We start from the raw sequence: 13,602 nt of genomic DNA, 5'->3' as shown, positions 1-13,602 counted from the left end.
ACATTACCACATAGAAGGATGCAGCCATTGTGTAGATAAATGGCGGAGGTTTCCTCTCCCCCTGAAGGGCACCATGAAATGGGAATTATGTCAACGACAATATTCCTCATCACTGGTGTCTGTAACACTCCCCCACACGGCCACGCTGCATGCCAAGCTCGGCAGCCGGATTTGCCCTTTGGTGTGTTTGGAGATAAACGGATGTGTTGTGAGGAAGAAGAGGTCTTTAAACTGCTGTGTCATTTTGTGTTCGGATCCAGCCGCAACAACAGAGCTATCATTATCAGGGCTGAGGGTTCAAGGACAGAGCATGTCACATGTTGGACAGCTCTCTGAAGCCCTCTGAGGCAAGTTTTTGATTTGTGATATTTCAAAAATCTAATTGAAATTTTAATTGAATTGAAGAAAGATTTAATACATTTAAAATAATAAAAAAACACAATTATTATTTGATTGAAATAACGTATTTTTCCATATATTGAGTCATCTGTAACACCTGAACATAAGTGATGTGGTGCTATGAGAGCAAGTAAACAATACAAACAGAGGTCTAAACCAGCTTAAAGCTTAAAGTACTGAATAAACTATTAAAATAGTTACTACAAAGTAATGGATGTATGAAAACGCGATTATAAGCTTACAAGATATCGAATGTATTAATGTAACATCCAGTTAAAGATCTGTTCCAAAGGACACGTGGTAAGTGAAGGGGTACTAGAGTTAGTCTAACATGGCTAATTGTCTGACTAAAAAGGTTGGCAATACACTATGAACATTGTAACATGATCATTTATGACATCACACAGTTTGTCCCAGAACCACTAAAACAATCCAGTTTATCTTCAGGCACTAATTTCATTCCACACTCAAAGCGTCTCTGCTTACCGGAGGAGGGACCGGATAAATCTTCCACATTGCTCTGCATAGATAATTTCTACTAGTGAAGCAAAGGCAGGAATTTCATTATGTTGCTCGACTCCACCACAGCAAAGCGACGCGTTCACACATGGGGGAGATATTGATAGTAGGAAGAGCTGCAGCAGTTTCACTCTCGGAGTTGGATTCCCTCCCTCGGGTTGATGCAGTGTGGATGTGTGGAGGTTCTTTCCCACTCAAACCTGGCCCGTCTTTGTGAGATTGTTCCGGCCGTACTGTATGAGCAGCGTTGATCTTAACTGCGGATCGATATCATACCTCATGTATGTGTTACTGCGTTACGCTGAGAGCAGGGAAGGACCGCCTGGGCTGCTACTAAAGCAACACAATTGTGTATTGATCGCTTGATGTGCCTTTAACATTTTTAAATTGTATGTTGTGTTTTTATTAAAGGAAAATGCACGGGTGTGGTATGATGAAATGCAGCGGAATTTAAAGCGCAGTGCAGATGAGAATTGATAGTAGATCAAAACCAGCACATCAGGATTCAGTGTGAGTAGGATAGAGAAGGATGGGGGGGGGGGGGGGGGAGAGGAGGAGGAGAGGTGAGCGAAGACGAGGGGCAACCCCCCTTTCTAGACGAGGGATTCCTTTACTGCAGTGATCAGCAATCCCCTCCTCCTCCTCCTCTTCTCCCTCCATCCTCTTCTCCTCCAAGCAAGTCTACTGCTCTTCTCCTCTCCTCCCTCCCTTGCCTTTTATCCACACTCCCGGCAGCTTTTCTCCTGCCTCTGTTTCCCTTTATCCCCTCCTCTCTCTCTCTCGCTCTCTTGCCACCATCCCCGCTTCCAACCCACGGTACGGTCATGTTTCAGTGGGGAGTTATGGTCTGTTGCAGGGTACAGTATATATGCATCACATGGTTAGAAATGCAAGCGCACTTGTGACTCGTGCCGCTTTACTCCAGCCTTCATTTAACTCTATCGCTCCCCTGCTGCCGCTCCATTTATCCTCGCATTCTCTCTTGTCGTCCACACCTCTTTCTCTCCTCCAGCTCATCTGTTCATCTTCCCAGTCATCGTCGATGCCCGTTCCTTTCTTCCACTCCCTCTCTTACACCCGCATGACATTGATTCCAAGGTTGCTGTGCTGTTGACTGCTGCGATGTTAAATATTTCAGGCAGCTTTTCAGTGGCTGTGTGCCGAGGGGGAGGGAGGGGGGGGGGGGTGCTCTTCTCAGTCTCGCTGCAACTACCGCTGACAAACAGACGGGTGGACACACTCACTTTCACTCACGGGCACACACTACTTGCAAGCAGAGATGTATTCGCACATGCATGTCACTCCAAATATGGATCTCCATGTACCCCAGTGCCACATTCTTTCTGGAGCGTTACACTGCCCTGATTCGGGGAGCCAGTGGACGTTGTAGGTTGTGTTCTCGGGGAAAATCTGGTTTCAAGTATCTGAGAAGTTTCTGAATGAGCAAAGCAATGCTGGATCTCTTGGTGGTGTCAGAAGCCAGAGCGTACACCCCTTGGATCACTGTGCTGCTGCAGTGGTAGCAGATACTTTTTATAAATGCTTTCAGACCTCTTCAATTTGATTTTTACATTTGAAGACATTTTTATTTTCTCTTGCGGGCTCCAACAAGAAGGCAACACCAAAATAATGACGACTCAGCAAGGCCTCCAACTGTGGACCCTCGCTGAGCCTCTGCATGGAGGATAGTCAGTGGAGCATTGCAGTGGTGAACCGACAGCGGACTGGTTAGCGCCGCATCACTAATTCATGTCAGTAATGGTCAACTATTGGAAAATCACAACAATGTCCATGTGGGCAAGAAAGTGAGAGTGGTGGGTCATTATTTGCGTTCGTCGACACATTTATCCCTCCCACATCCTGATTGAGAGCTTTGACATTTAATCGAGAGCACTTGATTGGCTACTGTGGTCGTCAGGTCGATGGTGGAAGACACTGGCCGCCTGTACAAACATTGATCTTGACTCTCCGACGTTGATTATTTGCTCACTATCTGACTGTGTACATATTGTAAATCTGTTATTAATACAGTGCCGGTTTGACAGAGCATTGAGTGTGAAAGATGCCCTGGGAAATTGAAGGATTAATGAATGTGATGCTTTACACTCTGTGCTGTATTTGCAGGATAGCACAACAATGTCACACGCCAGGGCCATTTGGGAGAGAAACGTAACCTTTTCATTTTCCATGTGCAGTGGAAGCAGATTTTGTTTGTGCGCGTGCTCATAACTAAAACCCCCCCATGCCTCCTCACTCCCAATTATTCTGTGTAATGTGAGGAGTTCTGACAACCTGTCGTCGCATGCCTTAAAAGGCTCCATCGCCACTCGGCAGAAAACATGACACGCTCTGTAATTCGAAACACGTGCAGTCACTCCTACTGCCGGGTTACAACAGCATTAGAAAAAAAGGAGGGTTTTCCCAAGCTCTGTTCGTCTTCCTCCCTTCCTCGCTCACTCCAGGCTGTTACACAAGTGGAGAATTCATACTGAACTCTATATACTGTTGTTGTTTTACAGGCAGCATTTACCTGTTTTCTTTCTGTGGTGGTTTCCTCCAACTAGTGGTTACTATGTCTGAGTGCTGGTGTATTTAGGAGTGTGTGTCACTGAGTTTTTTTTGTGTGTGTGTGTGCATCCCATCATAAAATCTGTTACCAGGAAGCTGCAGTTGAAACTGTGCTTCATGGTTGTGGCTCCAGCCTGGATATCAGAGCATTTCTAGAAACTGGAACAGATGAAGCCATTTTGTAACATAAACCGTATAGTCAATCTTGCAAATGAACAATTACAGAAGTACAAGGCCTCGAGCAGGGTCGTGTCCAGTGGCGGCTGGTGACATTTTTTTTGGGGGGGGGCGCAGTTTAAATAGCACTCAACAATGAGAAGAAAAGAGGTTTTGAGTAGAATATTGTAAAAAACAAAGCTTTATTTCAAGAACACAGCGTGCTCAACACTGTCCAATAACAACTATCAACACACTGTAACTTTGGGCATGAGAGGTTCAGAGCAGCTTTAAGAAACATTGGGTTGGGTTTCAGAGGTTTGCAAAATAAAACAGTTTCACCGTCACATGAAAGAGGTTCAGAGCAGAATAGAGTCAGAAAGAGATCACATGTTACATTGGGTGACAGAGTAGACCCACTACGTCTAAAGAAAAGTAGCCTCCTCTCTTTAAAGTGGTCAAACTTCTCAATAACTCTCTGGTTAAAGTCAATCATGTATGTAACCAGCCTGTTCCCATTATTCTTGAGGGAATGTGTCTGTTTTTCAGAACTTCTTCGTTGTGTTTCGATGCCAGTTCGGTCTCCTTCTGCTGCTCTGCAAACAGGGTTAGCTTCAGGCTGTTAGCGAGTTAGCTTCATGCTCTTAGCTAGATAACTGCGGCAAGATTCGTGCTTTACACTTGTCTGCAGCTCTTTAGATCCCTCACCCCGTTGTAGTCCAGAGAGTTTCAGTCCCAGGACTTTGGAACAACAGACAGGAGAAACTAAACAGTGCATTACACACTGAGCACCAGCTGACAGCTCCAGTTAGCAGCTTGCTCCCGTAGCTCCGTGGAGCTCTCTGGCTGAGGGAAGATACTGGTCTCTGATCTGCCGAATAGTCCAGTCACGTGAAATAATAAAACGATGTCATTGGCCAATGAGCGCACATTTTTGTGCCCCAAGATTCACGTTTCATCCGCCAATGAGAAGCCGTCCTTGCCGAAACGACTGAAATGTTTGCTCGCTCCCGTACACACACGTTGGGCCGGTGTCCCGAAAATGGGGAGGGGCTTCTCTCCGTGATAATGAGTGGCGATATATTATATTTTTTCACATTAACTTAAGTGGTTGTTGACAAGCTGATGTCTCCCACACACATTTAGCGCGTCAACACGGTATATTTACTATTTAAATGATTTGGCATATAATGTTTTTTGATAGGATGTATTTTTTTTTTTTCATCTCAACATTTTAAGAGGGGCGGCGCCCTAGCGCCCCCTATGGACGCACCGCCACTGGTCGTGTCATGTTGCTGCTCAGTGTCACCCATCGGCTCACGGCACACTTCCGATGACGCAAACATGAGTCATGAAAAGTCTGTGTTCAAGTGGAATAACCAGGTTGTTGCACTCTTGTCGTCCTGTCTGCAGGTTGGGAGGCGCGCCCCATCATGGCAAGGCCAGAGACTGTTGTGTTCCTCCACTGCTCCAGAGGGTAAGTCCTTGCCTCCTCTCACTCCATTCAGTTTGTTTCTGTCCACGTGAGCATCAAGGGTTCCCCACATCAAGCCTTGTCCGACACACATGAGTTCTTCGCTTTAGGGGAATGCTGCATTGATCAGACACCAGAGGCTCATTTGAAATTAACAGTCAGTAGTCATTAAAATGGAATCGGTCTCGGAGAAGCATCTGCTTGTCTGTGCGAGAGGCGGGAAGAGATGGAGAGTGTGAACTGAACAGAGGGAGGAAGAGAGGGGTAGGGGGGCTGAGAGGAGGAGGAGGAGGAGGAGTAGGCGGCAGGCGTTGCAGAACATACTGATGGGATTTTAAAGCCTTGATAGCTGTAGGATAGAAGCAGAGATGGGCAAAGGATCTTCACACTTTACCCAACGTGCCTGTGGTGACAGGATAGTGGAGGACAAGGAACAGGTGCAGGAACGCGTATGACGCTCGGGGCAAGGTTTCAAATTGTCACCGTAATGAAGAAGTGGGTGTGAAATACAATGTCTGCACCCCTGCGTCTTTGAACCTGGTCAAGAGACACGCTCGAGACAGAGCCCAGCCGGTACTGCCTGTGCCGGATGATGATCCTTCACTTTCGGGTGCGAGCTCAAGCAAAAATCTGCTGATTCACTGCAGTGGTCCCGAGCGGCAGGCCCAGGTTGTTTGGTGCCGCAGCTTGGATCACCTTGGACCGCCTTGGGCTCTCAGCTCTCAGCTCTCAGCGTTAATCCATGGCTCTGTCATACTCAGCATGATAATAGTATAAGCTGCGCCGGCTCATTATAACCAGAGTTTGCTTTCAGACCAATAGTCTGCATGCCTTCAGTATATTTCTGTGTCTACATGTATAAGCCTGGACTTGCAAGTGTGTGAACACATTGATGAATATGATTTCGTCATCTGTTGAATCAAAATTCATGAAGGATTTACAAATGGCTTTGGAATTGGTTCCTTTTTGCAGATACAGTTGCAGTGTTTAACGCAGCGAGAGCCTATTAGATATTGTCTGGCACAGAAGAGTTCACTAACGTGTCATAAAGCTCAAAACAGTGATTCCAGTATTGTACTTTGGGAACCAAATTGGATTGATGACATAACGATAGATAATGAAGGGTTTGTATTTGGGGATTGGCTCTAGTAAGTGGAGCTCTTTTGTTGTACTGCCCCCTGCTGGGTTTCAATCCACACTCCTCTGTGTCATCAATCTAAATAAGAAGCCCCCAGTTAGCACTGTCAGTGTGAGACTCTTATGTTGGAGTTAGTTGGAGGTCCCTAGATTATATGGTCAAATTGCAAGAATTAAAGTTCCAAACAGACAGAAGTATTTTTTTTTTTTAGCATTAGTAATTAATTCACTCTTCTGTACACACAATGCCATGACTAACTAGAGCTGAACAAATCTGCTGTTGCATCCCTATTAAATCAGAAGCATCATCTCCATGAAAGCTCATTCCTCCGCTTCAGTTACGACCTTGGGGTGTCATCTTCACATTTTCTCCTTGTGTGACATTTGTCATTTTTCTTGCCTGACACCCCCTCACAGAGGTGACGGTGGTGTATCAGAACGGGCTGCCGGTGATCTCAGTCTGTTTGCCGTCCCGGCGAGAGCGCTGTCAGTTCACCCTGAAGCCGCTCAGTGACTGTGTGGGTGTGTTCCTGCAACAGCTCCAGGCGGAGGACAGAGGCATCGACCGGGTAGCCATCTACTCCACGGGTATGTTCTCACACACACACACACACACACACACACACACACACGAGCCCTGGGCACACACACTCCAGTGCTGCATCCTTTTACCCCAGCAGGTGATGCATCCACATGCTTTCAAGTGTTCTTGTGTTTTGATGCAGGTAGTTTTCCCGCCGCAGTGGCTTTGTATCCGAATGTAATATCACTGCATGCACCATGAAATAATTTAATTTTAAGCCTGCTGCTCTGCACAGAGGGTTGGTTATACAGGAACAACTGGGACTTGAAGCTTACTCTTCGTGTGCAAGTGCATTTTTAGCTCTCATGATAATCAGACAGCAACAAGCCTGATTAACAAAGGACTTCATGGATATCTGAAGTGGCTGCCCATCAGGGCTCTCCCCCCTCCACACACACTTCTCATGCGTCTCTCTCTCTCCAGATGGAGCGAGGGTCGCCTCCTCCACAGGCATCGACATCCTGCTGCTGGATGATTTCAAGCTCGTTATCAATGACGCCACGCACCTCGTGCGGCCACCGAGGAGAGGTGAGGGCTGGCAGAGAAAAGGCCGCTTGCTCACGGTTGGGGTCGCTACCAATAAGAAGAAATTGTTTTATTGGCAGCAAGTGGATCGCGTTAACGTTTTTTTGTGCGTGTGTTTTCATTTGTGTGTTTGCTTCAGAGCTGCTGCCCCACGAGGAGGCAGAAAGGCTGAATGACGTCAAGTTTCTGGTGCAGCAGCTCTACACCACCCTGCGCATCGAAGAGCACCAACTCGGCAAGGAGCGTGAGCTCATTGGACGGCTGGAGGACCTCAACTCTCAACTCCGCCCCTTAGAGCAGGTCGGACTTCCTTTGACTTTACTGATGTGTTGGTTAGTGGTAGTAGTTCAATGCTGCTCTTTTTTAACCAGCCAATGACAGATAATTGAACAGTTAAAAACAAGTGAACTTGCAAATTAATAAGTTGCATATTCTTGCACAACTTTCAATCAAAGCCAAGCGGAGCTATAGTCGCTCCGAATTTTTACGTCTCTAATCCTCTTATCTGCGGATTTATTTATTTTTGATGTTATCATCAGGCCTTGTTTCCTCTCAGCCATCAAGGATTACTGATTTAAAGACGGTCTGACCGGTTGAGCCTTCTTAATTATGGGGTTTCAAGGGTCTGAAAAAAACAACGTATAATAGCTGCTCTCTGCAAAAAAATGATCAATAATGCCTTTCCTCCTCTCTACATTCTCAATACACATCCATTTCTTTTATTCCATTTAAACTGTCTGCTTGCTTCTTCACTTGTGGATTGGCAGGTGAAGGAGGAACTGAATAAGAAGGCTCAGCGGCGTACCACCTGGGTGCTGTGGGGCGGCATGGCGTACATGGCCACCCAGTTTGGCATCCTGGCCCGGCTCACCTGGTGGGAGTACTCTTGGGATATCATGGAACCCGTCACCTACTTTATCACTTATGGCACGGCCATGGCCATGTACGCCTACTTTGTTCTTACACGCCAGGTAAGACGCGATGCCACAAGACAAGCATACGATACATATGCATACATTCACGTTTGAAGTCAAGTTTGACTGTATATGGAGCTTCTGCTGCTTTTTGGGTGAGGGCTGAAATGGTTAGTTGATCGACAAAAAACTGGAAGCAACAAACATATTTAGATAGTCAATTAATTATTTATTCATTAATTTATTAAATAAGCAATTTAAAGATTTTATGACAATTTGCACATCAAAGAATGAGCTGGTTTATCGTAAAGGTTTTCATATTAATCATAATAATAACCCTCCATCTGGTGGGCACACCTGTGTTTTAAGTGCTTTTCCGAGCCAACAAACTTGATTGACTCTTTTCTGGAAGTTGTCCTCTTCAATACCATGAAACTATTTTAACATCTAGGGAACAAAGCATTCCAGTAAAGAAATCCAATAGCTCTGCATTCAATGGTAATATGTTTAGCTATTTAAAAGTCTAGACACAGGGTTCAGCATTCATAAGTTACCCCTAGCTTTTAACTCCAAGGACACAAGTCCATTTGATGATGAATTTCTCGCTGGTGTGATTTGACCCTAGTGAACAGAATGCAGAATACACCTGTTATACACCCAAACACTTTCACATTATTTGTTGTCTTTCTGTCGTGTTGATTGTTGTTTGTTTGTCATGTCCAAATGTTGCACCTTCCACCAAAAAAAATTCCTCGTTTGTGTAAACATTCCTGGCAATAAAACTGTTTCTGATTCTGATTCTGATTCTGATTAAAATGCTCCCTTTTACAAAGTGCTCCATCTGTGTCTCTTCATCACCCGCAGGAGTACCTTTACCCTGACGCTAGAGACAGGCAGTTTCTGCTGTTCTTCCACAAGGGGATGAAAAGAACACGCTTTGAAGTTGAGAAGTACAACAAGCTGAAGGATGACATCGCTGAGGTACAGTCGCTTGATGAAAACTGGATGTGTTTTGTGTTGTACAATGAGCCCTGCAGTCTCACCGGGGATTGTCACATTGTACAGTTCAATACTTTTGTAACGTCTGTACAAAGACCCGGTTTCATACCCATCCTCGCAAACTTACGTGTTAAACTCTTCCCTGCTCCCCTCTCCAGGTGGAGTTGGATCTGAAGCGTCTTCGGGACCCGCTCCAACTCCAGCTCCCAGTTCAGCAGCTCATCGGCAGTAAAAATTGATGAAAAGAGTGACTTCCTCCTCTCTCAACTCCTACCACCCCCTTTCCCTCTTCCATCCAGCACCCCCCCTCCCCCGTTTTACCCCCAACTCGTTCCTAAGACTCCTCCCTCCCCCATTCCTTCCACACCCAATAATCCCATCCCGGTCTTGACTGTGGGAGTTAGTTTTTTCTCCTTTTTTTCTTTTTCTTCTTCTTTCTTTTAACTTTCCTGACTGAAAACTCCAGTTGGAATTGCAATTGAAAACCGCTAAAAGACAAAGAAGAATGGCGAGAGTACGAGGAACTGAAACACTCTCACAGCCGACGGATGGTGAGTGACGAAAAGGACAATGATGATGAAGAAATTAAACTGGGCTACTATGGATATGCCTCAAGTCTCTGGAGGGACAGCCTGCAGGGAACTTCAGGGGGCAAACAGGAATTATCACACCTCTGGACACTGCAGAGCAGAGGACATGCAGAGGGGCAGTCACTGTTGAGTGTGTGTGTGTGTGTGTGTCTGTGTGCTTGTCTGTGTGTGTGAGTGCATGGGACTTTCAGGGTATACTGGGACACCGACACTGGCCACTCTGCAGGTCGACACAGCAGTGTAGTCCTGCTTCCTCTAGCAGTCAAACTGTCAACACACACACACACACACACACACACTCTTGGTTGGGACAGGCTCCAGAAAGAGTCTCTATCCCAAAGTTTACAAGAAAGTCCTGACGGCGGTCGCTCCATCAGGGGGACTTTCGTCTTCCTGTGGCTGAACCCTGCTGCCTCTCCCTCCCTGGGCCACGCCTTCACCGGGTGACGGACAGCTGTCCCTCCCAGTGAGACCTTTGTCAGGGGCCTGTTTCGACTCGCAGGATAGAGGCATGACGACGCCTTGTTTCCTCTTCCTGTTGACGTCCTATAGCGGCCCGGTCTGTGCAAGTATGAGAGTACTACCGACAACAACATCACTGTGTGTTCTTTTATTCCCAAAAAAAAAATATTTTGGCACTTTTTATTTTGAAAGCCATAGTATATTTGTTATGAAAATAATATAAATATATATATATATGTATACAATCAATTAAACAGATGACCCGAGGCTAGTTTTTTTTTTAGTGGGGTGAGGAGCTCTCTTACGAACATCCTTTCATCAATTAACATCCTCTGAAGATCTCCTGCCATGAAGGAGCCCCGCTAACAGCCCAACATCTGCACACACAAAGAGCATTACAATGTATGCATCGATAGCTTGAACTAACTATTACATATCTTGCCAAACACACACAATGTATTTTACAGTAACTACATCCAGGCAGGTCGTAAGGATCCTGTGCATGGTCACCAAAGGGGGCTGCGGGGGGGTGGGGGGGGGGACACACACATTGTTGAAGCCAATTCAGGGTGACCCTTAACCCATTGGAACGTAGAATAATGCCATCCTTGACCTCTATAATCAGCTCATGAATACAAAGATTGCTGCAGAAATGCTTAAAATAATGAAAGGTTAACAACGTGCAGTGACCGTTGTCTTAGACAAACCCACTGGCACTTTATCATTTACGATATGGGAGGAACTGAGCGGCTTCAAAGGAGAGCAGATGCAACAGGAGCAGCATTTGAGCAAATTGCTTGCAGTTCAATATCCCTATTTTCAAATATCACGTATTTCCTCTTTGTCTAATCAATGGTATTGTTCTCGGAGGTGTATAATTGATATTTCCAGATTATAAGTGACCTGGCCATTATTTTAACAGCATGTAATGTGCATTTCAACAAGTGAGTTATTTTTAAAGATTCTCCCTCACAAAGCATATAGACCAAATCACAAAAACAATCGTGGATTTGATTCATAAAAGTATTCGCCTCCTACTATTGCTGTAATGCCCCCCTGCTCCCTCAATGACAAGGCAGGGAAGACTGCATGCTGTGGTATGCCCTTAGTAGAGATTTGTGAATGTGTAGGAGCATTATTGCAATTTTGTCCTTAACTGGACACTTTTCTTTGCCACATCTAGCTCAGTCTCATCCCCTTGATACGTTAAATGTAGCCATATGTTTGTGTTGTCCATTTTTGGGGGGAAATGGTAACTGAAAGAACTTTTATTCAGCTTTACTTAGTTTCCTGTTCAGGTTCCGGATTGGAAGGCCCTCTCTCCGGCCGCATTTATGTCCACAAAAAAAGAAAAAGCTCTGAAAATCATTCGTTTACGCTCTGAACTGCTGTAGATCAACTGCAGAGAGAAATCACATGACGCCCCTGAACATAGACTCTAGTGCAAGATCCTGAGTGCGTGTCGCGTGTGGAAAGTTGACTGAATCCCACTGAAGAGATTGATGTGTTCCACTGCAGATTTTCCATTAGAGTCCAGGATTTTAGGTCAAATCAAAAGTTAGCCATGCCGATCTCAAGGCAGGATTTGGTCTAATCTGTTTGTGTGTGTGTGTGTGTGTTGTCTCTAAGGGAAATTGTGTCTTTTGGCGGATTAATGATTTTAAAAGTATCAATAGTGTAGCAAATTGGTAAACCGCAATGATGAGATCATTGAGAAAGTTAATCACCTGTCTGGAAAGACACCTTAATATTGGGGAGGTTTAAATTTGAATGTTTGGAAGTGAGAATCAATCTTGCTGTGTGTCTTTGAACATGTGTGTGTGTGTTGACTCCACGTGGGGATCAGTGAGTACAGCGGGGACAAAGTTCAGATCGCTTTATTCATGAATGCTGTTCCCTCAACAACTGACTGTCAATAGAAATCAATTCCACCCTCATCCAACTTCATTTTCCAGGATAGGCCAAATTCTCCACACATCCTCGCACACAAACACACACAAATACACTCTCACACACCGGCCATTTAGCTTGCTTGGAGATGTACTGTGGCAGGTGAGAGATCCTCCCCTCAGCTGTTTCTACACAACACTTCTCAACATCATCACCTCCTCCTTTTTATCACGCCATCCACCGTTTATTGCCTTTGTCTTTGTTCTTTTTTGTTCTTGTTTACTTTTTACTAAATGAAATATATCAAATATAGGGAAACTTTATTATAAAGAGGGTGTTGCATGAATGTATGTCTACATGAGAAATTATGTGAAAACAAAAAAGATGATTTATCCAAAAAAACAAACAAAAAAACTGCAAAGATAATTTAAGAACGTTGATTGTAAAGGTTCCTAGTTATGAAGGGCAGCGGACAGGGCTGCATCGTTAGAATCTGCCCTGCCAAATCTGCCCTGCCAAATCTGACTTAAATCCCAGCCAACCAACTGCTCAAACCCACATCAAACCCCACTCATATCCTCACCTTGTTTACTTACTCCCATGAACCCCTGCCTCAACGTGCATTTACACGCCCCAATAAATGGAGAAAAGAAAGCCTCCTATAAGGAAGTACTTCTCTTGACCTCAGTTACTAACGTCCTGAATCTGAGTCCAAAGGAAAAGTGTCAGGCGCACTGTTAACTTATCGGGGAACACCTCCAACTCTCACCCCTCTCTAGTGGCATTTTCATCCACTCTCAGGCTTTTTTCTCCCAAAGCGACATTATTATTCTATTCTTTGAATGTGTGTTATGTTTTTAATATCTTGTTTGTGTGCACTTACAATAAGATGTTTAAAATGCCTAAAGAGTGAAGCGGAATATAGGATTGAAAATGATCTTGTACTCCAATCTGACAACTTTTTTTATTTTGTTTTTCTTGTCCGTTTTTCTTCTGTTGACATGATGCTGTAATGTTGGCGAAAAAGAAAAATGTAAAATGCTGTACCATTTATGAAATATGTATAAAAGAGAAATGTAATTCAATTATCAATAAAATCCTTATCCAGGTTTTGGAGACGTTGGTCCAGTTGAAGCATCTGTTGTTGTCACTGAAAGGATTAATGTTCAAGAAGCAGCATTTCAAGGTTGGACCACCTCCTCTGGCTTGCCTTGGCCTCCAGCTCTTCCTGTACAGGACATCCTATGAGATAGATAATACAATAGGTACTTGAAGCATGGTTATGAAATCTAAAAGTGTATTTTGAAAAAAGGCAATGGCAAAAGAAAACATATAAAACCAGATTTTACATTTTTTAAATTTAACACGTGTATGCTGCGTGGGCTA

General features: G+C 44.6%; 1 protein-coding gene across 2 annotated transcripts in view; it reads left to right on the top strand.

Annotated features, from left to right (window-relative positions):
• Window positions 1-13,339, top strand: part of mcu (mitochondrial calcium uniporter) — a 51,826-nt gene extending 38,487 nt beyond the window's left edge. For both annotated transcript variants that reach the window (XM_056436027.1, XM_056436028.1), the window contains exons 3-9: window positions 5,056-5,119; window positions 6,671-6,841; window positions 7,260-7,364; window positions 7,501-7,661; window positions 8,129-8,332; window positions 9,140-9,256; window positions 9,433-13,339. In XM_056436027.1, coding sequence (XP_056292002.1) covers window positions 5,056-5,119; window positions 6,671-6,841; window positions 7,260-7,364; window positions 7,501-7,661; window positions 8,129-8,332; window positions 9,140-9,256; window positions 9,433-9,513 — 903 coding nt within the window. In that variant the 3' untranslated portion in view covers window positions 9,514-13,339. The remainder of the gene's footprint in view (window positions 1-5,055; window positions 5,120-6,670; window positions 6,842-7,259; window positions 7,365-7,500; window positions 7,662-8,128; window positions 8,333-9,139; window positions 9,257-9,432) is intronic.
• Window positions 13,340-13,602: the final 263 nt, after the last annotated feature.

Source organism: Pseudoliparis swirei, chromosome 17, assembly GCF_029220125.1.
Source record: "Pseudoliparis swirei isolate HS2019 ecotype Mariana Trench chromosome 17, NWPU_hadal_v1, whole genome shotgun sequence".
In the NCBI taxonomy this organism is placed as follows: Eukaryota; Metazoa; Chordata; class Actinopteri; order Perciformes; family Liparidae; genus Pseudoliparis; species Pseudoliparis swirei.
Note: the sequence above shows the minus strand (reverse complement) of the source record. Positions and strands in the feature narration are given on the sequence as shown.